General features: G+C 41.0%; 4 protein-coding genes and 1 pseudogene across 13 annotated transcripts in view; 2 read left to right on the top strand and 3 right to left on the bottom strand.

Moving 5' to 3' along the window:
* Nucleotides 1–17890, bottom strand: part of LOC131677500 (serine-rich adhesin for platelets) — a 74295-nt gene extending 56405 nt beyond the window's left edge. For 2 of the 3 annotated variants that reach the window (XM_058957347.1, XM_058957348.1), the window contains exon 1: nucleotides 339–737. The gene's annotated coding sequence lies outside the window, so the exon portion shown is untranslated. Of the gene's footprint in view, nucleotides 1–338; nucleotides 738–17755 lie in introns of those variants that run through there. The other variant, XM_058957352.1, reaches the window with a different exon arrangement.
* Nucleotides 12712–22936, top strand: LOC131677522 (elongin-B). 8 transcript variants are annotated; one of them, XR_009303377.1, is made up of 6 exons: nucleotides 12712–14327; nucleotides 14429–14463; nucleotides 14524–15059; nucleotides 15141–16559; nucleotides 20974–21122; nucleotides 21260–21401. XR_009303377.1 is itself a non-coding variant. In XM_058957379.1 (3 exons), the coding sequence occupies exons 2-3, from the start codon at nucleotides 21404–21406 to the stop codon at nucleotides 22432–22434; spliced, it is 357 nt and encodes a 118-aa protein (XP_058813362.1). In that variant the 5' UTR covers nucleotides 20978–21122; nucleotides 21260–21403; the 3' UTR covers nucleotides 22435–22936. The 8 variants fall into 8 exon arrangements, 2 of the variants coding, with proteins under 2 accessions (XP_058813362.1, XP_058813364.1); XR_009303376.1 differs by having other exon boundaries at nucleotides 12712–14463; nucleotides 15141–15263; nucleotides 15348–16559; XR_009303375.1 differs by having other exon boundaries at nucleotides 12712–14463; nucleotides 15141–15623; nucleotides 15681–16559.
* On the bottom strand, nucleotides 17748–18818 carry LOC131693223 (sodium-dependent phosphate transporter 2-like; annotated as a pseudogene).
* LOC131677524 (esterase AAEL000016) lies at nucleotides 22822–24064 on the bottom strand. The gene is made up of 2 exons (XM_058957383.1): nucleotides 23233–24064; nucleotides 22822–23171 (listed from the first exon to the last, which is right to left on the bottom strand). Exons 1-2 carry the CDS (start codon nucleotides 23807–23809, stop codon nucleotides 22933–22935), a joined length of 816 nt encoding a protein of 271 aa, XP_058813366.1. The 5' UTR covers nucleotides 23810–24064; the 3' UTR covers nucleotides 22822–22932.
* A 179-nt stretch (nucleotides 24065–24243) lies between these two features.
* The window catches only part of LOC131677498 (mucin-2), a 61766-nt gene continuing 60984 nt past the window's right edge, over nucleotides 24244–25025 (top strand). The window contains exon 1 of the mRNA XM_058957340.1: nucleotides 24244–24479. The gene's annotated coding sequence lies outside the window, so the exon portion shown is untranslated. The remainder of the gene's footprint in view (nucleotides 24480–25025) is intronic.

The following is a 25025-nucleotide window of genomic DNA, read 5'->3' as shown; positions in this document are numbered from 1 at the left end:
AAATCCAGTATGAACCCAAAACATCACTCTAGGTTTAATCTTATCGATAATCTGAACAGTCTTTTAAGATCACCATGATGTATTTCCAAGGGAAAAGCGCAACAACGAATTATAAACAAAATTCTCGCCAGCAATAAAAATCCTACTAATAAAAACCCTTTACGCAACTTTCCTCCAGGCGAACATGTTTTATTTCTGTGGCAGGTATGAGTGCATATATTACTGTATGTAGGTATGTTACACTATTGTAATGAAAGGGTGTCTCAAAGGTATGGTTCTACGTTGTGGTAAATGGGGGAATAAGTACGGGCCCTTATTCCATTAAAAAGCCAACTCACCTGCAAATTTCAAATTAGAGGACCGTCGCTCGGACACAACACCACCGCATAGAAGGTATTTTCCTTCTTTCACTGTTACATAGATACCTCAGAAGCAGGCTTTTCTTTTGCTGACACTATTTTTCAATAATTCCACTGCGATTTTTTCATTCGCACTCAATGGGCTCTGATTTCCAGCTAACACCTATGCAAATGACCTGACCTGCCAAAAGTATTTCCTTCTATGGCCAGCCAACGCGAAACTGATTCCCGGGAAGCAATGGCCCTATAGCGATTTGCACTTCGATTATGCACAATATTTAATTTTTTCCGTCGTTTGAAGCTGGCGGATCAAATTTTCTTCACGTCGAACACGAACAGTCTCCTACTTATTTTCTCTTTTCAATTGTTTTCCTTTTTCTCTTTTTGTACACCGCTCACATTTCATCCCGCACTTGAAAGAAGCGATTGAGCGACGATATGACTTTTACTGCGAGATATTTGACGTTTAATTTTACTTGCAGAGGCAATTTGCTTTCATGGCAATATTTGCTAGTGCAGATGTTAGTGCTGCAAAATCAGGGTGGAAGACTTTTTAAAATCAATGACGTTTTCCGGAACTGGGTTTAAAGGCTAGTTTACTGTTTGAAAAACGCGTCACGGGATTTGGAATCCTGTTCACGATAGATCTAAACTACCCATTTTATGACCATGTTTCTCATATTTTTGAGAATACCATTTATACAACAAAACGCTATTAGATTTTAATTATGAACGAAAAGTATGTTTTACGCATTTTAGAGAATGTCAACAAGGAAGAAAAATGCGTAAAAAGTATATCTCACAGAGAATAAAAAATTTACACTTCGACCTGAGGCCATTTTCGAATAAGTGTTCGTGTTGTAAATAACGTTTCTCTTTTATTTCCGCGATTATTTGTCAAAAGCAGAGAAAAATGGACGAAAACTCTAAACCTCCTTATAAATCATACACACACACACACATATATATATATATATATATATATATATATATATGTTACAAAGTTAGAAATAACAGCTACCGACTCTCAGTCAATCAATTAGCATGCGTGAGTTGATTGCGGCACATGACCTCTAAATATTGACTGAATTTAAATAAATTAGATAAATAAAAGTTATTTTTTTACTTCTCGCAAAGAAATAGAAAAACAAAAATTGTACCGTATTTACGTATAATTGACTTCTTCTAAAAAGTACCAAATTGGTATTTTTTACTTTTTCAAGAAAGTAAAACCCACAGATAACAGACGTTAGGGCTCTACTTGAATCTACTGTAATTCCGAATAAATTCGTAGATGTCAAATACAGTTCACACTCTGCAAATATTCGGTCTACAAGATCTTTGACAATCACATGACAGAACATTTTCCGGCTACCTTGCGGAAGCGAAAATTTGAAAAAAGGATGTTAGCCTAATAACACGGTATCAACACTTCCTAACTTGTAAGGTATATGGTGACTCGAGTTCCTGAACAGAACAATGTACCATCAAGAGTCAAGAAATTGCTGTAACTGCTCCAACACCATCGACATGTTCATGGCAGAAATAAGAAATAGGACCCTTTTCTTATGAAAATAATATTTTCCATATTGATTTCATTTTTCATACTTGTTTTATGATATTACGTAAGAAAGGACAAACCAACGACACGACTAGACACTGGCATTCCAAAACTGTATCGCGAATATGACTACCCCTCAGTGACTCAGGTAACTGGTAATGTCAAATGTGACATTTGATTGGAAAATGCATTAAACCAGCAACACTGAATAATCTGTTGTTATTTTTTCAAACAACCCCTGGTTACACAGGGAAAAAAAAGCAATTTGACAACAAAACAAACTGTAAGCTACTAAAAATAGGAAATCTTCCCCAAAATTATCTGATTAGTGCGTTAATGTTTTATTTTCAGCAATCTGGATTCAACCTTAAACTTGTGGACCCCAGAATTTAGCGGCTAATCGATGTCTGGTTTGTACGAATTCATCAAGCATATCTTATGTAATTCACTCATGCCATAAGACCACACAAATGTGAGCTTTGAGAAAAACGATTTTTTCCGGAAGTGGTAAACACGTCCGGATACATCTCGTGAAATGGTCCTTCAATTACAATATCTGTGGACCTGCATTATTCAATACGAATTAACGAAAACCGGTAAAAGTACACGTTATGAAACAATGCATTTGCTAAAAAATCTCCCATAAGTTACAGATGTACCTGCTCATGCGCGAGCTACCGTACACATGCTTTTTGTGGGACAAATATTTTATGTCCAAGAGCAATCTTAAAGTACACGTTTGTCTTCATACGGGTGATTGTTCTGCAGGTTCATGTTCGAAGAAACCAATACCATTCAAACGAGTGAGCGATCATACGAGTGAACCGTATGCTCGTACACATGTGCTTTCATAAAGTGAGAGGCAGTTCAATGGCACCGTACCTGGCAAAGATCATGTATTGAAAACACTACTAACCCATACACATGCGCTGTCGTACGGACGAATGAATGTAAAAGTATGTGGCGAAGTTGGCGAATTCTCGTCACGGCCACGAAGTAAATGAAAAAGGGTTCAAGTGCACCTTGTGTGGCAAGCGCAAACGTAGCGTGTATCCCATCATACTGGTGACTTTCGGTACAATTTTGGTGTATGTGACAAAGGTTTTCTTTTTTGCGAAATCAATAAAACTTAGAAAGATAAACTTTATAACGAAAAATGTGTTACTATTCTATTATTTTACTGCTGACGTTTTCTGTTTGTGCACGCTTCGGATTCATTTATATTCCATCTATTTCTAATGTCATTATCAGTTCGTTGTGGCATGAAGAGTGAATCTTATCCGATAGTTCGCGCTCTGATCGGATAGCCTTGACTGAAGCGATTTTGGTTGCATTTGGCAATGAATTTTCCCTGCTAGACCAACGTTTACCTTTGAAGGGCGGTTTGCTAAAAATAGAAATTAAAACTCTACTATCAGTCGACAAACGAAATCTCATTCGTATCTTTCTTTGGAACACTCATTTCCCGTAATAGCGGGCAACAGTTTCAACCGTAGATTCTTTTAACCGCATTCAGACGAATCTTTGCGTGATTTGCATTTTGGGTGATTATGGCTTCAATTCTATCGCTCTTCGTATATCGCAGGGCATTGATCATTTCCTGGCAGTTGTAATCGGCTGACGAAACACAAGTTATTATTTCCTCACAGCGAATCCTGTGTGTTTAAATTATCTGTATGTCACATGACCAAGTGGCCTTCCAAAGAAACCTAACGCCAATTAACAATTCCAAGTATCAACGGGCCTTGATTGAGTTGGCTTCATCCCTTAAAACATTTCCGGTGACTTTTTTTAGGTCACTTCAATCCGATGAAATATATCTTCTTGTTCAAGACCGAGTGATTTTTTATTCTTCGACCGATTGGTCAAATAGATAATAAAAATTACAAAACTTCCACTGGATACGGGAAGAATTACTATAGAAGCGACCGCTCGTCACTCGTGAGTCTAACACAATCTGGAATGGCTCCAGCGGTCCAAGTTCTTCTCACCGGTAACAATTTTCACAGTTCCGCAGGATGGATTTTCAGAAGTTGTAAACATTACATACGGTTGCTCAGCAACTGAAAATCCAATAAACGAAAAAGTGTTGCTGGAGAAATTATTTTATGTTGCGTATCGAGGGGTAACTCAATGTGCCGGAGCCTGGCGATAAATAACATGAACACTTTTTGTTTGGCAATTTTCATTAAGTTTCAGGTCGTGTCGTTGGACAAACCCTCCCTCCCCCTTAGATAAGAATTCGTAAGATATTTTGAAACTCCCCCTCTCCCCATATTCCCTTACGTAATTAGTGTATAGCCCCTTAGCATGCAGCTGTCAAACACGTGTAGCACACGGAAACGAAAAACTACCTAAAATTGAGTTCCTTTGACTCAATCTCGTGGTATTGTGGGGGAACTTAAAATTAGGTAAACCGTGTTGAAGGTAGTTTCCATTTAACCACGGCAAAAATTACAACTCATTGATAGGTTTTTTATACTCAAATTTAAGTTGAATTTACCTAATTTTGAGTTCACCCCAAACAACTCAAAAGTACCTTCCTCCACGGAAGACCTCGACTGAGTCGAATCTCTCTTTTTGTTTTTGACAACACTAATAAGTGCGAAAGCGACGCACAACTCAAAAGTAAGTTAAAAGAACTTATTCTGCAGGTTGTTTTATTTAACCGTGCAAACAGTTGCGCAGATGACAATAGGGATCTTTAGGGGTGTGCGGGTTAAGGCATATTCTGATGCAGATTAGTACCGTGAGTTAATATCTCAGTCCTTTTCAATATTTTGAAACTATTGAAATTTTTTTTTAGTTTGTTTCCTTTTGGGACAATAACACATCCAAACCCATGCAACTTGCACGACTCTATAGGTTGTCTTATCAGATCTACCGTAGTTTGCAGATGAAACTTGGGATGGCAGGCTGCTAGCGGATTGACAAAGTACCAGATCATGCTGTGTGGGGTGCTGTCCCGGTTAACAATGAGGCGAACGAGATATTTGCAGATACGTCATTTAGTAGGACAACTGTCAGTTTGCTGGTTAAATTTCATTTGGTTTTTTTTAAATTTAAAAATCAGAAAATAATAATTAAGGTTTAAGAATGATATGAGTGTACTCGTAAGGACATCCGCTACCAATACATATGAAAAACTGGCACAATTTTTCCAAATTAAAGATCCCTATAGTGAAACACGGATTTCCAACGTTTATCAATTTGAAAGTTTACACAGGTTTTGTAGAAATTTTAATCTAGCCTAAACGTCTGTTTTCTGTGGTACAAACTATACATTTAGATTTGCAGGCATGAGTATAAATTACCCATTTTATACTTTGTTGAAAGAATCAAAACTATGCATTTTTTACTTTGTTGTGTGGAGTAGAAAGTATGCAGATTCTGACGTACATTCTGTTTACACAAGAGAGAGTAAAAGCAATATATTCATTTTATGGGTAGTCCCAGTTTCCCACCAAAATGCGTACTTCATAGTTATAATAAAGTTTGTTGTGATTACCGTGTGTAGTTTAAATGGAACCTGGAATTTCAAATTCCAGTACGGGAAATGAGTCTACACAAAAATGGCTCTTTTTATGAAGTGTAAACCAAACCGCGGGAAACGTCATGGGATTTTAAAACTATCCACACCCAAAATCCGGTCGGGAATAATTCAACACAAATTGTTTCCGACTGCGAAAATTGTTTTTTTTATATTTAAAATTATTTATTTAAAATATGGTTTGATTTTCGTATATCCGATCTTCCACAGAAAACAAATATTTTCCATGGAAAATACAGAGAGCATTTTGGTTTGAGCGAACCGAACTGTTAATAAATATGTTCATATAAATCATATAAGTCATCTATTATCAAAATTGTCGGCAAAGAAATCTCGCATTATTAATAAATGCTGATCGGTTTAGAGGGAACAACAAATGTAAATTTAAATAATGTGGAAGATTGTCTCACATCGTGTAGAGCATTCTATAGTTATAGATTTTGGTCATGATGAAGAAGAAAATATCAAATGCAAATCCTTCGTTGGACCAACATTGAGCGATGTCCACCAGATCGATCAACAGGCGTCCATTATTGAACCTGTGTTGGATGATTTTGAAACAATTTTTTGGGCTTATCAATGGAGAGCATGCAATTTGACGTCACATTTATGCGAGGGTTCCCAGTAAAGTAAAGTTCAAATTCGTATTCCAGCTCCAATGACACAACCGACTCGAATTAGAATCGGTTGTGTCACTGGAGCCGGAATACTAACTAGAACCAGCCGGCTGAGCTTTACTGGGTTTCTGCTACAGTGAAACCATTCTGGAACATGCTCTAAATCCTGAAGGGATGCAGTATGGGTTCTATTCAGTATTCCATGTGACATGCAATACGATGTGACAATGCAATACGTGATATTATGGCGGTCTAAATTGTTTACTTCGTAACACGTTTAATTGCCCTTTTTTGACAATACAGCCATTAACACCAGCTTGGCAGCAATGCCGGCGTTCAATGAATAAACATTCAACACATTGAACTAACGTAGGACGCTTCCTCTTATTGAGCGGATGGCGTAAACAACTATTGTTAATGAAAATTGAAAGGACTGTTGACGTATTACGAACTGGAAGATGCTGGTCGCCATTATTGCACGTAAAAAGTTAGATACATTTCGATTCCCATATACTTTCTTTGATTTTTTTGGTTACTAACAAATTCATATGACGATTAATTCATTTGGAATCAATACTGATTCCAGCTCAAATTCAACAACTGATTGAGTCGAAATAAGTTGTTGCATTTTAGTTGGAAGCAAAACTGACTCCATTCAGAATTCCGTACCGGCTCTGGAATGGGCTTATCCCTTAAATGCATGAAACTAATTTTACTTTGGTACTGATTTTTCAGTATGGTTGTAATATTCACCTCTTGTTGAGGCTTTATATCAATAGTAATTCTTCAAAAGGGCTAATGAGACTTTTGTAAACAAACTTATTTCGCTCATTATTCCGCTACCGAGTTGAATTTCATGAAAAATACACATGAATCAACATCTTTATCCTTGGTAGAATCAATTTCAAATGTTTTCTGTGTTGAAATGATAACAAATTAGGAGGAATCAGCAAAACAAAAGTTTGTTTACAAATCTTATTAGCCCTATTCAAATGTTGATATGGATATCACAGAATTCGGTATGTTACCAAATGGCAACAGTATGCATTTAAGGGTTAACCTGAGACGGGATGTGCGGATACGAAAAAATCTAACATTAAAATGCAGCCAAGGGGAACTGTCAAAGGCAACCAGTCCATTTAAAATATATAAAGTAGAAAGAGAGGCTATGCGAGACGAAAGATAACATGAACGGAAAAAAGGAAAAAGGAAACATTTATCCGCAGGTAAAAGCTTCTGCTAACGCAACTAATCGCTGTCATTGCTTGTTACAAGTGCTACTTGGGCAACCTCTTTTTTATGTTTATTAAACGAACTTACATTGAAAAACTCTTATTACAGTTATTGTATATCAAGATAACTGTTGGAGATACATATTACCATTATAAATCACAAAATGGTGGAATCTTACCAGCCGCTATACTAACGTCCATGTCGTCATCAATACTGCATTCATGATGCACATGGTCGGATGTTCTAATTTGGTTTTTGTACCTACGGGTCGCTGTTGTAAATCCATTTTTATCAGCATTTGATTCTTTATTGATGGTATTGATTGTTGGTTTGGAGGCATTTGGTGTAATCGTTGTTATTTCGCGAAATCGTCCACCGCGCCCAGACAAACAGTCCGCACAGTGTACGGATTTTTTCGTAAGAGTTGGTCAGCTTAGTAATGACGGTTGGTTTAGAGGTACTGGACCCGATCCGGTGTTTGGTGCTGCTTCCGGCATTATTCAGCTCAGATTTCTCTTTGAATAAATACTATTGTTACATAGAACGTACTTCCACATTCGAGAAAATATGTATAAAACTCTTGTGTAAACAATTGAATGAAATCCCGTTAAAACATTTTCGCTGCCATAACAGTATATTCCCAACTTGCCGTATAAGCTGTCAATTCAACCAAACGGTAGTACCTGTAAATAATCCATTTGATTTTATACAATAGGGATCTTTAATTTGGAAAAATTATGCCAGTTTTTCATATTTATTGATAGCAGGTGTCCTTACGAGTGCACTTATATCATTCTTAAACCTTAATTATTCTTTTCTGATTTTTAAATAAAAATAAACAAATTAAATTCAACCAACAAACTGACAGCTGTCCGACTAAATGACGTATCAGCAAATATCTCGTTCGCCTCATTGTTAACCGGGACAGCACCCCACACAGCATTGAGTTCTTGTCGGCCAGTCTCACGAACACCAGGGCAGCTTACTGGTTGAAAACAATCCCATTTACTTTTGCCGGCTTTGTTTACTATTTTCCACCAGCTAGTGAAGTAGTATTTGTGTCATGTGACGTGTACGTACATAAGCCGTAGAAAAGTCTATGATCTGGTACTTTGTCAATCCGCTAACAGCCTGCCATCCCTAGTTTCATCCACAAACTATGGTAGATCTTATAAGGCAACCTATAGAATCGTGCAAGTCGCATGGGTTTGGATGTGTTATTGTCCTAAAAGGAAACAAACTAAAAAAAATTTTTTTTCAATAGTTTCGGGCTTAAAAATTGGAAAAGGACTGAGATATAAACTCACAGTACTAATCTGCATCAGAATATGCCCTAACCCGTACACCCCTAAAGATCCCTATTCAATAGCTTGAGATAAATGTTTGCTCTGTACATTTTTAGTGGTCTAGTAGCTGAAACTGACGTAAGATTTAGAAATCACTAAATTTGTGCAATTTGGTTAGCCTTCTATGAGAATAATGGACATGCATATTAGACACGAGTAACGGGACGTGTCAATGGCCCAATGGTATCTTACTCGATTGGAATGACTTGGCAGATACATGCGATATGATTGAGATGGAGCCTTTATTCAGAGATTCAATAGAATTTTATAATTATATATTCTTTATTCTTATGATGGTAGTTCATTCCAACAATATCAAATTACTGCGAGTATACATGAATTGGGCGATAATATGTTTGCAAAATTCTTACTCGATTGGAATGACTTGGCAGATACATGCTATATGATTGAGATGGAGCCTTTATTCAGAGATTCAATAGAATTTTCTAATTATATATTCTTCATTCTTATGATGGTAGTTCATTCCAACAATATCAAATTACTGCGAGTATACATGAATTGGGCGATAATATGTTTGCAAAATTGTTGCCATTGCCAACATATTTGCAAATTTGCGTGGCGGCCTAGGGGCAGATCACTCTAGAAGTGTATAACAAATTTGCATCAAATTAGAAAAAATGCATTTAATTTCCATTTTTGCATCAACTTTGCACTCCCTCGCAGATAAGTTTGTTTAACAAACGTCCTACGCTGTTGGAGACGTGAACATCCCTACAACTCAACAGGAATTGCTGGGCTCACTGGTGGCAGCCCGCCTGTCACTCAGTTGACGCACCGAACAGCATCCGGTCAGGAATCAGAATGTGATATACCATACTATAAGTAATACGCATATTTTACCTCTCCGTTTGTTCGCGTCTCTATTTTAAATAAAGTATATATATGTTTTAACGTGTGGGTCGTGTAATCTTCTCTATCGGTCACCTCCGAACACGAACCACAACAGTGGCGACGAGAATTTAGTAAAATTGGCGATCGAAAGCCAATATTTATCACCCACGTGTAAACGGAAAGCATGGCGGAATCTAACCTCAATCCGGAGCAGCATCAGCCGGGAAACGGCTTGCCAGGCGGTCCACTACCGCCAGGAGTAAACCCACAACACCCGGGAATGCAGCAAAATCATCAGCGGCATTCAGCTCCATTTTTCAACGGTCCACCATCAGCGCAGCAATCTTCAAGTACCAGTTCGTCTTCCGCCGAAGCATCCTATCAGCTCTTTCAGCAGTTAATGCAGCAGCAACAGGTATTCATGCAGCAGCAGCAACAACAGTTAATGCAGCAGCAGCAAGATTTCTTCCGGAGTGTCATCTCATCAATCAGTATTCAGGTCCCCCCAAACCCTGAAATGATTCTCGATTCACTAGCAAACAATATCAAAGAGTTTCGCTACGATCCGGATGGAAACATAACCTTCGCTGCATGGTACGGCAGATACGACGATTTGTTCGAGCAAGATGCTGCACGGCTGGACGATGAAGCGAAAGTCCGCTTGCTCATGCGAAAACTCGGATCATCTGAGCACGAAAGATATGTGAGTTACATCCTGCCGAAATTGCCGAAGGACTACAAATTTGCTGATACAGATGAAAAACTAAAAATCCTTTTCGGCGCTGCAGAGTCCGTCATCAGTAAACGGTATCGGTGTTTGCAGGTTACCAAACAACCGACCGACGATTACGTCACATATGCTTGCCGAATCAACAAGACCTGCGTTGAATTCGAGCTAAGCAAACTTACCGAGGAGCAGTTCAAATGTCTTATGTTTGTTTGCGGTTTAAAGTCGGAAGGAGACAGCGAAATACGAACGCGGCTACTGTCGAAAATTGAGGAACGCGATGACATCACTCTCGATCATCTTTCGGAAGACTGTCAGCGATTGTTGTGCCTAAAGCGGGACACGGCAATGATCGAGTCATCAGCACCACCGTCATCGGTAAATTTCATCAAGCGAAAACAATTTTCAAAGCATCAACATAAACCGCCAGTGGAGACAGCCCGACCCGACAAAAACATTCCCTCAACGCCCTGCTGGTTCTGTGGAGGAATGCATTTCGTTCGAGACTGCACTCATAGGAGCCACAAATGCAAAGATTGTGGTATTGTCGGACACCGTGAGGGTTATTGTTCCACTGCCAAACGAACATCCAAAGCCAGTCGAAACAAAAAGCACCCGGGATCGTATGCTACAAAAAGCGTAAGTCTTGTGATTAATACCGTCGATAAAAGGCGCCGTTTTGTTACTGTGATGTTGAACGGTGTAAATGTGCGTCTGCAGTTGGACACGGGGTCTGACTTATGCTTATGCTTATAATTTCGAAACGGTTGTGGGAGAAAATAGGTAAACCACCCACAGTGCCGGCAAACGAACAAGCCGCAACAGCGTCAGGCGACCGCTTGCAGTTTTTGTTTAAGTTCAGTTGTGACATTTCTTTCAATGGCAAACAACATACCGGTCAGTTTTACGTTGTTGAAAAACCACTTTACCTTCTTGGCATCGATTTGATGGATGCATTCGATCTCTGGTCACTGCCCATTAGCACGTACTGCAACAACGTCACTGTTCCTTCTGTCACTTTGCAGTCACTCAAATCAGCATACCCGAGGGTGTTTAGGAGCGAGCTGGGGTTGTGTACGAAAACAAAAGTGAAATTGGAACTAATACCAGGTGCAACTCCAGTTTTTCGTGCAAAGCGTCCAGGTAGAAGTGGACGAAAGCAGCCGTGAATTGTTAACCATCAACACCCATCGGGGACTTTACCGGTACAACCGTCTGACACCGGGAGTCAAAGCAGCACCGGGAGCATTCCAGCAACTTATCGATACTATGCTGGCAGGCCTCCCTCATACGTGTGGTTATCTAGATGACGTCGTCGTTGGTGGTGTAAATCCTGAAAATCACTGGGCGAACCTTCATGCAGTGTTTCAAAGGATCAGCGATTTTGGTTTTACCATTCGTGTAGAAAAGTGCATATTCGCTCAGCCGCAAATTAAATATGTAAGTCATCTGCTTGACCGCAACAGTCTTCGCCCGGATCCATCAAAGGTTCAAGCCATCAACGAAATGCCACCGCCCACTGACGTTTCCGGTGTTCGTTCTCTCCTAGGAGCAATAAATTACTACGGCAAGTTTGTTCCTAGTATGCGCACCCTTCGGTATCCTCTTGATGAGCTACTCAAGGCGGATGCAAAATTTGAGTGGACGAAAAAATGCCAGGCGGCATTTAACAAATTTAAAGAGGTATTGAAATCCGATCTACTGTTGACTCACTACAACCCTGCGCTTGATATAGTTGTGTCGGCAGATGCGTCGTCTGTTGGTGTCGGTGCAACATTATCACACAAGTTTCCGGACGGTACTCTCAAGGTGGTACAGCATGCCTCCAGAGCACTCACAGCAGCAGAGAAAAACTATAGTCAGCCCGATCGTGAAGGACTTGCAATAATTTTCGCAGTGACTAAATTTCACAAAATGTTGTTTGGTCGTCGCTTTCATCTTCAGACTGCCCACTGAGAAGTCCAAAAAATTGTTTCAAAATCGTTCAACACGGGTCCAATTATGGACGTTCGTTGAACGGTTATTTGGACGATGTCCAAATTGGTCCAACGAACGTCCTTCATTGGACGATTTTGAAACCAACCGTTCTTAGAGGGTGATCACGAACCGCTGCTGAGGATTTTCGGTTCGAAGAAAGGAATTCCTGTTTACACATCGAACCGGTTACAACGTTGGGCTCTTACGCTATTGCTTTATGAGTTCACCATCGAGTACGTCCCGACAGCGAAATTCGGCAATGCTGACATACTTTCCCGTCTGATCAACCAGCACGTCAGACCTGAGGAAGATTACGTGATTGCTTCGGTCTCTTTGGAGAATGACTTAAGGTCAGTTACACAAGATACACTAACCGTTCTCCCTCTGAGTTTTAGAATCGTACAACAGTCTACACAGTCCGATCCTATCACCAAAGCAGTTTATCGATACCTGATTGACGGTTGACCTGAGACCGTTACTGATGCAGAGCTCAAGCGGTTTTATGCACGACGTGAGTCACTTACCACGGTACAAGGCTGCATACTATTTGGCGATCGACTTGTTATTCCTTCGCCCCATCGCAAGCGCAGTCTTCAGCAGCTTCATCGTGGCCACCCTGGAATCCAGCGAATGAAGGCGATTGCCAGGTCTTATGTTTATTGGCCAACTCTCGATAACGACATTGTTGATTATGTTAAATCCTGCCATCAATGTGCGATGGCTGCAAAAACACCACCGAAGTCAGCGCCTTTGTCTTGGCCTAAATCAACAAAACCGTGGCAGCGTGTACATCTTGACTATGCTGGACCGATCGACGGGGAATACTACTTGGTCGTCGTGGATTCTTTTTCGAAGTGGCCTGAGATTGTGCAGACTCGCAGCATCACTACAGCCGCTACAATCAAAATCATCAGAGAACTGTTCGCACGCTTGGGAATGCCAGAGACACTAGTGAGCGACAACGGCTCACAGTTCACCAGTGCAGAATTTCAATCCTACTGTACGGATAACGGTATCGAGCATCTCACAACTGCGCCGTTTCACCCACAATCGAACGGTCAAGCTGAGCGGTTTGTGGATACATTCAAACGGTCAATAAAGAAGATTAAGGAGGGGAGAGCGACAATGCGTGAAGCACTCAGTACATTTTTGCTGACTTACCGGAGCACACCTTGTTTTTCTTCTCCGGATGGAAAATCGCCAGCAGAAGTCATGTTCGGTCGTCCGATCCGTACCAGTTTGGATCTACTCCGTCCTCCACCAGATTCTGTGCAGTTTGAACAGCCTAGCGAGAGCCGACCCTTGAAGCGTGAGTTCAAAGCTAAAGATCCGGTATACGCAAAAGTCTTCGTTAAAAATCAATGGCACTGGGCTCCAGGAACAGTACTGGAACGTATAGGTCGTGTAATGTACAACGTTCAGCTCGACAATAGAAGGCTTGTTCGCTCCCATGTTAACCAGCTTCGAGATCGCGCTATATCGGAGGATCTCAACGTATCGACATCGACAGATAGTACGAAACTTCCACTCAACATTCTACTTGATGCTTGGAATCTTCCGGTTCGTCGTACAACGGATCCATTAGCACACTCAACACCAGTAGCACCTCTTACAAGCTGCTCTAGTTTGAGACCATCGTCAACACCAAATACTCTGGTGAGAAGGCCTACCTTATCATCGGAGTCATCGTCACAGTTATCAGTATCGTCTTCTTCATCTTCAACATCGCCAAGTTCGACATCAGAATTTCAGTCTGCAAATGAAGCCGATTCAGCTGTTCAGGTACCTCGCCGCTCTTCGCGTGTCCGAAGAGCTCCGCAATGGTTCGAGCCCTATCAGCTGTATTAGGAGGGGAGATGTTGGAGACGTGAACATCCCTACAACTCAACAGGAATTGCTGGGCTCACTGGTGGCAGCCCGCCTGTCACTCAGTTGACGCACCGAACAGCATCCGGTCAGGAATCAGAATGTGATATACCATACCAAATACAAATTAAATACGCCAAGGTCCCATATGAAAGGGTAATCATTTTTTGGCTCTCCGAAAACTAGATTTAATGAACCCTATTCATGGATTTTGCTTGACAACCAACAAACACTGAAAAGTAATAAGAAATGGCAACACATTTTGATAAATCCGATCAGAGCATGCCGTTCTTAAATTTAATAATAATTTTTTTGTTGACATTTGTTTGTGTCTGTGCAGATTTGTGGTTCGATATCGTTTAGTGGCCAGAAGTGGTAAGTTGTGTGGTTTCTTTAAATAATCTCTTCTCGCGCAATATAATCTCTTCTCGTAAGATTACGATCCGACGTTGGCAGCCGAAACTGAGATAGCAAAAGAAGCACAACCTACTCAAAAAAAACAAGGATGAACCGGAAATCAGTCGCCTGTTCGGCACTCAACAAAAAACCACCCAACGTTGCTTCAACTGCAACACCGAAAGTGTTAAAAATAATATCCTGGTGTGCAATCTCCTGTATCCTACCAACACCAACAACCGACATATCGACGGAACATTTGCGTAAATTTTTAAAAATTATATGTCGTTGAAAAAACTACACCGTCCTGGTGTAAGAAGCGCAACAAGTTCACTCCACTAATCGAAAGAGTCGTGTGGCTGATCTGCCGAAAATTCTATCGGTTAGCTGCGGTCTGGAGACGGACAAAGAATTTGAGTATCTAGAAACAAAGAAACAAATGCCGCGGTCCTCTGCCCAAGTGTCTAGCGATGGGGACTCGCGAAATGGTGCAAACGTAGATAATGGGAAAATGTGAAAATGTGTCGTTACGGGATGCACTGCTCTCGGGTAGATTGCCATTTTTTCCATCCGAGGTGAGATTCCTTGAACCTGAATGTTGTTACCACAGGTCCTGTAATATTTTACGTTGTTCGTCTAATCGTCTAATATTACAGAAAACTCCCACCGTCGAATGCGTCTAATCAAGGTCAGCAGAAATCATGCTTTCCGCTAGGCTTCTGAATGACATTGGATGAGAAGAATTTTAAAATTGAAAACTGCTTCCAGCTGTTATGAAGGTTCTGATGCTCACGAAAGCTGCAAACTAAACGAGTCAGAGCATATTCCGTAGTAGCAACAATTTGAAATCTTCTACATTTCAGATATGCCGTTTCGAAAATCGAAAAGTATCGCTTGTCGGCGACCGTTTGCTACATCAATGACAGAACTCAGCGTAATCAGGTAGCTTTGGTGCACATACCAAAGAGCTATCATGATCTCAAAACGGATCGAAGTGGAGGGGACTGGTACATATGCAATGATTTTAGTATTTTCCCGGTGTCCGCGCAGGAAGCGGTTTGGTTTACACTGGATTGGAAGGTTCCATGCGTTCTGTTTTATACCAGTACCGCACTCAGGAACGAACAAGGAAAGAATAAGTAATGTTTGACTCAGTAGGTAAATCAATTCACAATTGATCTGTTACCATACTCCAGGGAAAACCAAGGTGACAAACCGTTGGGTGAAAAATAGATCTTTGAATCGGGTGACTTGGTGCCAATGTATGCTGAATTTGTTACTTTGAATCCGGAGGAGAGAGAAATCCGGTCCGATGGTAAAATGTCCACCGTAAAAACCTCGTCACATGAGTGTTGCTAAGATCACGTGTATCCGCGGGCAAGGTAAAGATGAACGAGTTCCTTCGTCGATGATTACATCTCCACTCAGGAGCAGATTGTCGATTATCTGACAAAATTCTTCGGAATTAAACCAGGCGATCTGGATGCAATCTTTAGCAACAAGAGACTGACGACGTTGAAAAAGTGTTAATTTATTATTTATGTGTTTTAGGGCCGATTTCTTCACCCTCGCTTAAATTTTAAGTCAGGTTCACCAGTACGTTTAAACCTGGCTTAAGCGCTACGCGAGGGTGAATAAATCGGCCCTTAATCAATGGTTTGAATAAATCTAGAGAAATCGGAAAACAATATGCTTTTATTGCTTGCAAGCAAAAATGTAATTGAAAACGTGGAAATACAAACGTTTACTCGATTGTGACTACAATATCATTGAAAAGTCAAGTGCAATAACAAGAGATTATAACTACTAGTGGGAGCAAAGCGCTACTGTCTCCATGTATTCAAGGTCTGAAACATGGGGTTTCGATATTGCCGGGGCAATATGTGTCAAACTAATGGGCCTAGTATAGGTAAGAGCAAGATAATAAACCATCGGTGTCAACTCTCAGGCGCTCGCGCCGTTGTATTTAGTTCAAAACCTGAATTTCTAGCGAAATCTTTCGGCAACAGCAGCTGCTCATTAGGGGAGCCATTCGCGCGAATGCTGGAGGGTTAACAGCGGCATGCGACCTGAAGGTAATAGTTATAATCTTTTTTACAATAGCTCACATCATTCCACATTCCCGGTAAGTTTGTTGTAAACATATTTGCAGCATTTTCTATTCGTTAAACTTCTAAGCATATTATAGTTCTCATCTGCGTTCTAAATTTTATCTAAGGCATAGTTGTGTTTTCTAAAAACTGCTGCCTAGCTACAAACTTTCATAATATTTTTGTTAAATTTGCCTGCGGTTGGTCCACTGATGGCCGATCAACATATGTCACTCGTTATGTTACATTATTTATTGGACTACTTCTGCAAATTATATATTTGTCTAACATTCACCCGTACGTCTTCGCTTCGGTACTAGATCCAATAACCAAACGTGATTGTCATTTGTGACACACCAAACCAAGTTGGTTCCTACGGAAACCTGAGCGGACAGCACACGAATGAAACGATGTGGCGTAGCCACATTAGACAGCGACAATATTTTATTTTTTGTTAATGAGTACTATTCTATTGTTACTAAATAAGACATTGTTAATGCCTAATGTGGCTACGCCACATCGATTTTTTCTAGTGCTGTCGGACTTAAACTAGGGTTAGCCCCTATGTTTGAGTATACCGGGCGAGCGAGTGGATCACAGATTTGCTTGCGATTCCGTTGATAAGCAACAAAGCCACCTCGTCCGTCGGATCCTCAACGGCTTTGCGCCGCTTCGGATCCGTGGACTCGGTTATGCGGCATAGTCGCATTAAGCTAGCTTCGCCAAAAGCCTTACTTTCACAATAAACATACGAGCAAGGTTAGTAGGTACAATTTATTTTTAAGCTTATTAATGAATTATTAAAATTTTCGCTTTCCGCCGCTTTTTTAAGAATCTACAACACTAAATGCATATTTTTAAAAGAAAAACAAGTTTCCCGCCTACAAGGGAAGAAGTAGAAGTTAATCGTCTCTATAACACGACGGTCCCATAGCGACAGACCTAGTGAGATACCGATGCCACCGTACAGTAGTAATGCAAGCGAAGTTTCAGACTTTTGCAATACTGAGCCTTCCCGGTAGAGCATAAAGAGAGCAATTAGTGGTCCTATCGCGTTACGCACATCGTTACCACTCCGAACGTAGTCGTAGTCAGTATCTGCAGGAACGAAAATAGGGCTGACACTGCCTTATTTTCCTCCTTCATTGGATTGTGTCTGCTCTCTTCCAAATCTTACTTACCACTAATTTAAGGAACTTTACTCGAATCCTGATACAGGGTCGTACTGATTAGTGTATGATCCAATCCAGCTGCATTTTCAATTCTTCCAATATAATTCCTGAGATCTTTGTCGGTACCGTTCAAAACAATATTTGGCGTCACCAGCGTGTAATCGGCTATCGGAAGAGTACTATCACTCTTGGAGCAAGTAGGAGATTTCTCATTAATCGTTGCCTGATACTCATCGATGTAGTTTAGGCTGGTTATCGTCAGATTGGTGTTATCCAGACCGATTTGGTTGGTTGAAAGTAGGGTTTTTGCTTTCTTCACAATTTTCGGATCGATCTTGTACGGATTTGGTTTGTTTTTTGATTGCATGCGGAGACGAAAGCTTCTTAATCAATCCGCTGTGCAGGTGCGAAGAGGACAGTTCTACCAGTTCAGTCGTTTTGGTAGCAGCTGGTAGTTTTTCCATCGCCTACCAAGAAAAGTGGACATTTTGTTCGCCGCGGACTTCCGTTTGACGACGAATCACAATCCGAATCACCGACAATGAATTCAGTGTGTGTGACTTTGTTCTGATTCAGAATCTCGTTCTTCTGCCAAGGAACGACAAAACGCTGCACGAGTACAGCAATCAATAGTCCTACGGAAACACTAATAACTACCGCCATCCAAGTTGTGATGTTATCCATGTAGAGCAGCTTCGGTCCTTCGTGCACAATACTGAATACGTTAACTGCCATGTGTGGCTCCGTAAAACAGCGGCAATGATAACAGCCCAGCCTTGAGCGGGTTTCTGGCGTTCAAAATGAATCTACAAATGAACCAGAACAACATCACGCTCATCATACCACTGAGCACGGGTCAAATGAACCACGATCCGGCGATCGTTCCGAGTGTGCTACACTTGAGTCCTTGCATTGCACGGGCAACCAGACTGAAACCGATAGTCGAACCTACGATGCTGTGCGTTCCGGAAATCGGCGGATTGAATAAAGTTGCTACCAGCAGCCACAGGGCAAAACTGGCCAGCACTGATAGGCAACCCAGAATCAACTCAACCTCGGTGCCTTTGTACATTTCACGTCGAAAATGCAAACTAAATTACAATTACAATTACAACGAATAACATCGTGAGAAAGAAAAACTTTCACGTAAATAAAAAAAAAAGGAATAACAAAAATATCACTAGGATACAATAATAAACAGCTTGGCGTTCTGCGTTGCCAGTTTCAATGATAATTCATCAAAGTGCACTGTCACTTTGACACTGTACCTTTCCAGGTACAGGGTAGCGTAAAACGAGTCCTCGAAAAATCATCAGAGCATTCCGTATTAACATATTTGTATTTGACCATACTATAAGTAATACGCATATTTTACCTCTCCGTTTGTTCGCGTCTCTATTTTAAATAAAGTATATATATGTTTTAACGTGTGGGTCGTGTAATCTTCTCTATCGGTCACCTACGAACACGAACCACAACATACGCTGATTCACTTTGTTCGACGTTTTGTTGAATGTAGGGCTAAGTTTTTGTAGGGATTTGGCGTCTTACACGCAACGCAAAATATATTGCACGCAACGCAAAATACATTATGAATTTCTATTTTGATGGAAAGAAATGCATTTAATTTAGCTGATTTTTAAAAATGTATCACAAGTGATCTGCCCCTAGGTGGCGGCAATAGAAAAAAAAAATCATGAAAAATACCATGTTTATTGATTTCGTAGTAAATGATACGTTTTTAAAGCGGCTCTTAAGCGGCCCTTACACGTTCAATATTTTTGTCAATACTAGAGTATTGATAAAAGTATTGTACGTGTAATGGAAAAAGTTGTATGGCATTGACAAAAATATTGAACGTGTAATGGCCGCTTAAGAGATCTGGATTGATGGTCAGATGTAAGTCGATATTGTACATGAGTATTTTTACAAACCTTTGCAGTCGTTATGTCTTTTTCGCAAGATATCAAAACTATGTCCTAAGGTGGCCCTAATAAACATCTTATGATCCAAGAGCCTAAGGACCTGTTCAGAGTATAATCCAAAGAATATGTGGAATCGTTAGATTATAAGTTCGTGTATAATTTTTTTTATTAGGAAGGCTAAAATACCTCTTTTACCCTACATATAAGAAATCGCAGTGAGCAAATTTTATGGCAGAGACCGCTCTGCTAGATTTCTGTAAGTCTTGGTTTGGCAGCGTTGTCAGATTTCTGCGCGTATCCTGTCGGGTTAGTTGAGCTAGGGCGAACTCGGTTTTTCTCGCCTTTTTCTGGCAAATTTTGACAGGAACCGAGCAAAACCCTGGCATAACTCGGACATAAACTGTGCAAAGATCTTGGCAATTCCTACTTAGTAGAATTTAGCACGAATCGAGCAAAACATCTGACAAAGATGTGGCAGGAAGCGTGCAGTGATCTTGGCCATACATTTCTGACTTGATTCTGGATAAAAGTGAGCAGCATCGGTTGGTTTAACCGCTTCTGTCAGAAACGGTTGTTGCATTTGAGCGATTTCTTTGCCAGAATTCTCGCACAAATCGCGCAAAATGTAAAATTGATGCTGGCAGAAACTCTGCCAGCATCAATTTCGCTTTGCTCAACTTTTGCTAACTGCTGCCACGCTGACCGGGATTGAGCTGCCCGGTCAGCGTGGCAAGCAGAAAGTTAGCAAAAGTTGAGCAAAGCGAAATTGATGCTGGCAGAGTTTCTGCGAGCATTTTGCGCGATTTGTGCGAGAATTCTGGCAACGAATTCGCTCAAATGCAACAACCGTTTCTGACAGAAGCGGTTAAAACAACCGATGTAGCTCACTTTTATCCAGAATCCAGCCAGAAATGTACGGCCAAGATCTCTGCACGCTTCCTGCCACATCTTTGTCAGATTTTTTGCTCGATTCGTGCTAAATTCTACCAGGTAGGAATTGCCAGGATCTTTGCACAGTTTATGTCCGAGTTATGCCAGGATTTTGCTCGGTGCCTATCAAAATTTGCCAGAAAAGGCGAGCAAAACCGAGTTCGCCCTAGCTCAACTAACCCGACAGGATACGCGCAAAAATCTGACAGGGCTGCCAAACCAAGACTTACAGAAATGTAGCAGAGCGGTCTCTGCCAGAAAATTTGCTCACTGGGTGTTTGCGGTTCACGACAATTAGGATCTTTTATAAACATAATCTAGACCGGTTTGATGCGCTGTGCTGTTCCCACCTTTTTCTCTTTTTTATGCAAGCCATTTTGATCTGAAAGCGAACTACGCCACTGTGCTGTCAAATGATCATCAAGTAAAAATTTCACCCAACACACATCATCAACAGTGAGAACAGCATACACAATCGTAGTGGCCATCACGAGCAAAACCGGATCCGGAGGAGTCATCTGGTAGGTGAAAAGAAAGCACCAGACAATACGGTGTATAGCTAAGAACGGTTCCGATCGTAGGTGAATTATTGTTTTACGGTACGTAAACTAACTACTCGTTTTCCATTTTTGTGTGTTGGTTCCAATTTTTCGTCCAGCCGGTTAGTGACTCTAGATTTTGATAAGCAGGAAACCGGCATTGGACCAGCACTACACACGCAAATCCCAGCTGAAGATCTTTTGGAACTCGTGAATCCTCGGTGTACCGACTACAGGAAAAGGAGCCTTTATTATCAACAAAAATGGTGAGTGTCCATCAGAGAGGTTTTTGACGAAATACGTTTTTATTATCAAATATGATTTGTACTGGATGTTACTCAAACGGGTAGGTAGTGCCCAGAAAAAAAGTATGTATGACGATGACAAACGAACTTTGGACGAGCTTGCTGACTTTATCTATGACGCGTTTGCAGCGATGATTGTTTTGGGAAATTTGGTTCGATTACCTCAGAAATTGCATTTGAACTTGTTTCGGCGGCTGGTATGGTTGATAATTATGTATTTCAATTTTGTCCTAGTTTCTTCCAACTTCGGAGATAAGGCAACTCTCAATCGTGTGTTCATCCCAGCTTTGATAATATTTTTGTATACTAACTGATAACGCAATACTATTGGTAGATCATCGGGATGTATTCACCTTTCTACCAGTGTGTAAAGATAAGCAAAGGAAGAGTTCTAGTCACATGATCGATGGCGGGTTCGAAGGTGAACATCTGTGTGATCAGTTTGTGTAGCGGTTTTCAACTAAATATTTCCGCACCTTTTCCGAAACAGTTTGTTAACACTTAGAGGAACTGAAATATTTGTTTAAGCATGTTGCTAATTCGTCCCTCGAGCTCCGTCAACGTCATATGGCACAATAATGAAACCTTTCAGGATTGTATTCTAACGTATAAAATAATGATATGCATATTCGTAGGATGTCTTCATGATGATTAGACGGAAAAAGACAACGATATTCACTGATGCCAAAGAAACAACGCCCGTGTTTGAGTTGAAACGTATGATCGAAGGGATCCTGAAAGTGCCTCCCCGGGATCAGCGACTCTTCAATAAAGACAACCAGCTGATGGAGGACGAACGAACGCTACAGGATTGTGGCATAACCGTGGCCACGGCCAAGGCACAGTGCCCTGCCCAGCTTGGATTGGCAGTCCGGGACAATGGGGGCGATTTCGAATCGCTTGAAATGACACCCTACTCGCTGCCACCAGATCTACCGGATGTGATGAAGAACCAGGATGCAGCCAACGGGCAGGATCAACTCGCCTAATCGAAATCGGAGGATTAACCTATGCTGATTTTGTTTTGCCATCAACTGCAACTAAATGATTACATATTGTTCATTTAAATCGTGCAAACCTTTACTCACCACTCATGCACGCAGACACGCTCAGTTGCCGGAGCCCGATGGGACTCTTCCTGCTTCAAAGTTTAGGTTAGCTTTTAGTTTTGTTACACGTTTCAACCGGGTGGTTTTTGGATGGTGTTAGAATATATTAATAGCAAGACCGGAAGAGTTGTGAAGTCAACCGACACTTCCATTGGAGGTGGACCAAGGACATTTAAATGCACCGTTCCTGGCACATTAGATCAGTGCACTACTTGAGCGTGCTTATCGAGATAGATGTAAAAGGGCAAAGAGCAAAGGAAAAAAATATTTCAGCAGTCGTTAGACGTTTTGTGTATTTTTAATTTTTTACTTTTGTAATTAAATTGTGAATTTAATAAACATAAATTATGCTCGATTGGGAAAAACTAATGAGCCATGCTAATCCGAGTCATCGTCGTCGTTGCAAGTCACTTGCGCAGTATTATCCCCATCCAGCATTAAACTATTCTCGACTGTCGCATTCTCGATTTCTTTCGCTTCCAAGTGGTACTGTAAACGTTCACGGAAAAATTCCACGTAGATTTGCTTTTGGGATGCTTGAGCTGGGAAAAAGTGTCCACCCGGGTGTACAAGCATTTGCGGATCTACGAACGTTTCCGCCAAAGCTATACTCATTCCTAAATAAGAATACAATAAGTGGTGAGTTCTGTGATGCTCTCTACTGATATAGTTAGTTACCTCTAGGTATAATCTCATCAGTTTCCCCAAATATATGCAAGGACGGGATTTGGACCTTATTTTCGTAGAAGTTCAAATGAACCAAACTGCCGGAGCGAAACCCTGAAGAGAGTATCGCGAATTCAGGTTTGATCGAAGTCATCCCTCGTGCGCTTAAATCGCACAACAGCCCCGCAAAACAGGCACCCTGCGAAAATCCCAGCAGGCCATTGCACTGTTCCTCCTTCCATGTTTTTTCTACTAGCTTGAGACTTTCTTCGAATCCGATCGCCGGTCCACTTCTGTTGGTGCCCTTGAACGTACCGTCATCCTTGTTGAACCACCAACTGCGCTGTGTCGGATCTGGTTCCGTTTCGGGTTTGCAATCGGCCAGCGGGGGTGCAACATGTGGCGCTGTCACGAATACCAACTCGGCGTATTTGTTGATAAATTTCCGGAACGAGCCTAGTTTGGATTTCAGAGCATCCCCATTCTGCCGGTACCCGTGCAAGGCGAGAACTTTCAGCTTGGAACAGGTTTCAGCTGGAACTGCAGCACCGTTTCCGGAGGGAGATATCTTTTCTTCGTCGTTGGACATTGATGTAATTGAATTAGCTATTGTAGTATGATATATACAAAGATAGGAAGCAAGATCCGACCGCGAGATCGATACGATTCGTAATAAACAGTAAACACTTTATTTCGTTGAAACGTGAACAGAAATCGGTAAAACATTACTCAATATGTAGAATAATTTCAGCGAGAGTGTTCATTGTGATCCCTGATGATAGTTAAGCCGATGGTACACTATGCCAATTTTTCGTAAATAAAAAACGTCGTCGAGTATCCAGCGAACTTCTGCACAGATTGGCTGACGTTGGACAAAATATCGGCAGATTTCCCTTGGTGCGAGCAAATAAACAAACATAGGTCTTGACATATTAAACGTCAACCAATTTCCCCTTTTTCTCTTTTTGAACTTTCACACAAAACAAACTCCCACACCATTGCCGCGCAGGCCAGCAGATTCAGTCAGTCTGGCACTAGCAGCAGCTTGGTTCGGTAGTAGTGTATTTGTGTATACTTATCGTCGCTGCTTGTGTTTAGTCCGCGTTGGCTTTTGCAAGTTGCTCCCCTTTCTTTTTTTTTTTTCTTATCGTGTTCTGCAAAATGGAGCTGCAAGTGAAACTTAATTGATCGCTGAATCGGTGTTTTTTCGGTTGATTTGTTCTTTTGTGAGTTTATTTTCGGGTTTTCTAATTGCAAAGGTGAGAATGAAGAGTAAAATTCCCTAGAATAAGTTGTTTTCCTTGAAGTGAAATTTATCCATCAGTGGCTCTCTGTGTGAAAGAATTTATTTGCACAAACACCGACACAAGGTGGCCTTCCCTTCGCCACCCGAACTCTGGATGTTTTCCTGTGGTATGGATTGCAGGGGTGGCAATATATTTTAAAAGTCTACCCCACACAACAGCTCATTCGCCGTTCACGGCGATTTGGTCGATAGGTAGTGAGGTGAGCGATCTTTTTCAACATTCAACATTCATATAGGCGATAGGAACTACTAGTGGAGGCGGGATTTTAGGAAAGTGCATGAACGGCAGATCGAAAACTGGAGGGAGATTTCTTAATTCGCATTACTCAATCGACTCAGTTCGACGAGATGGTAAATAAAATTATCGGAATCTGGAACCGACTTAGCAGTAATTTGGCGCTTGTTACAAAACGGATTGATTTATGATCCAAAGCAAAGAACTAACCAAACGTAATGCATCTAATTCAAATATTTGGTAAAGCCATATAATCGTCGGTTT

Source organism: Topomyia yanbarensis, chromosome 1 (assembly GCF_030247195.1).
Source record: "Topomyia yanbarensis strain Yona2022 chromosome 1, ASM3024719v1, whole genome shotgun sequence".
Taxonomy (NCBI): domain Eukaryota; kingdom Metazoa; phylum Arthropoda; class Insecta; order Diptera; family Culicidae; genus Topomyia; species Topomyia yanbarensis.
This window is presented reverse-complemented; position numbering and strand designations above follow the sequence as displayed.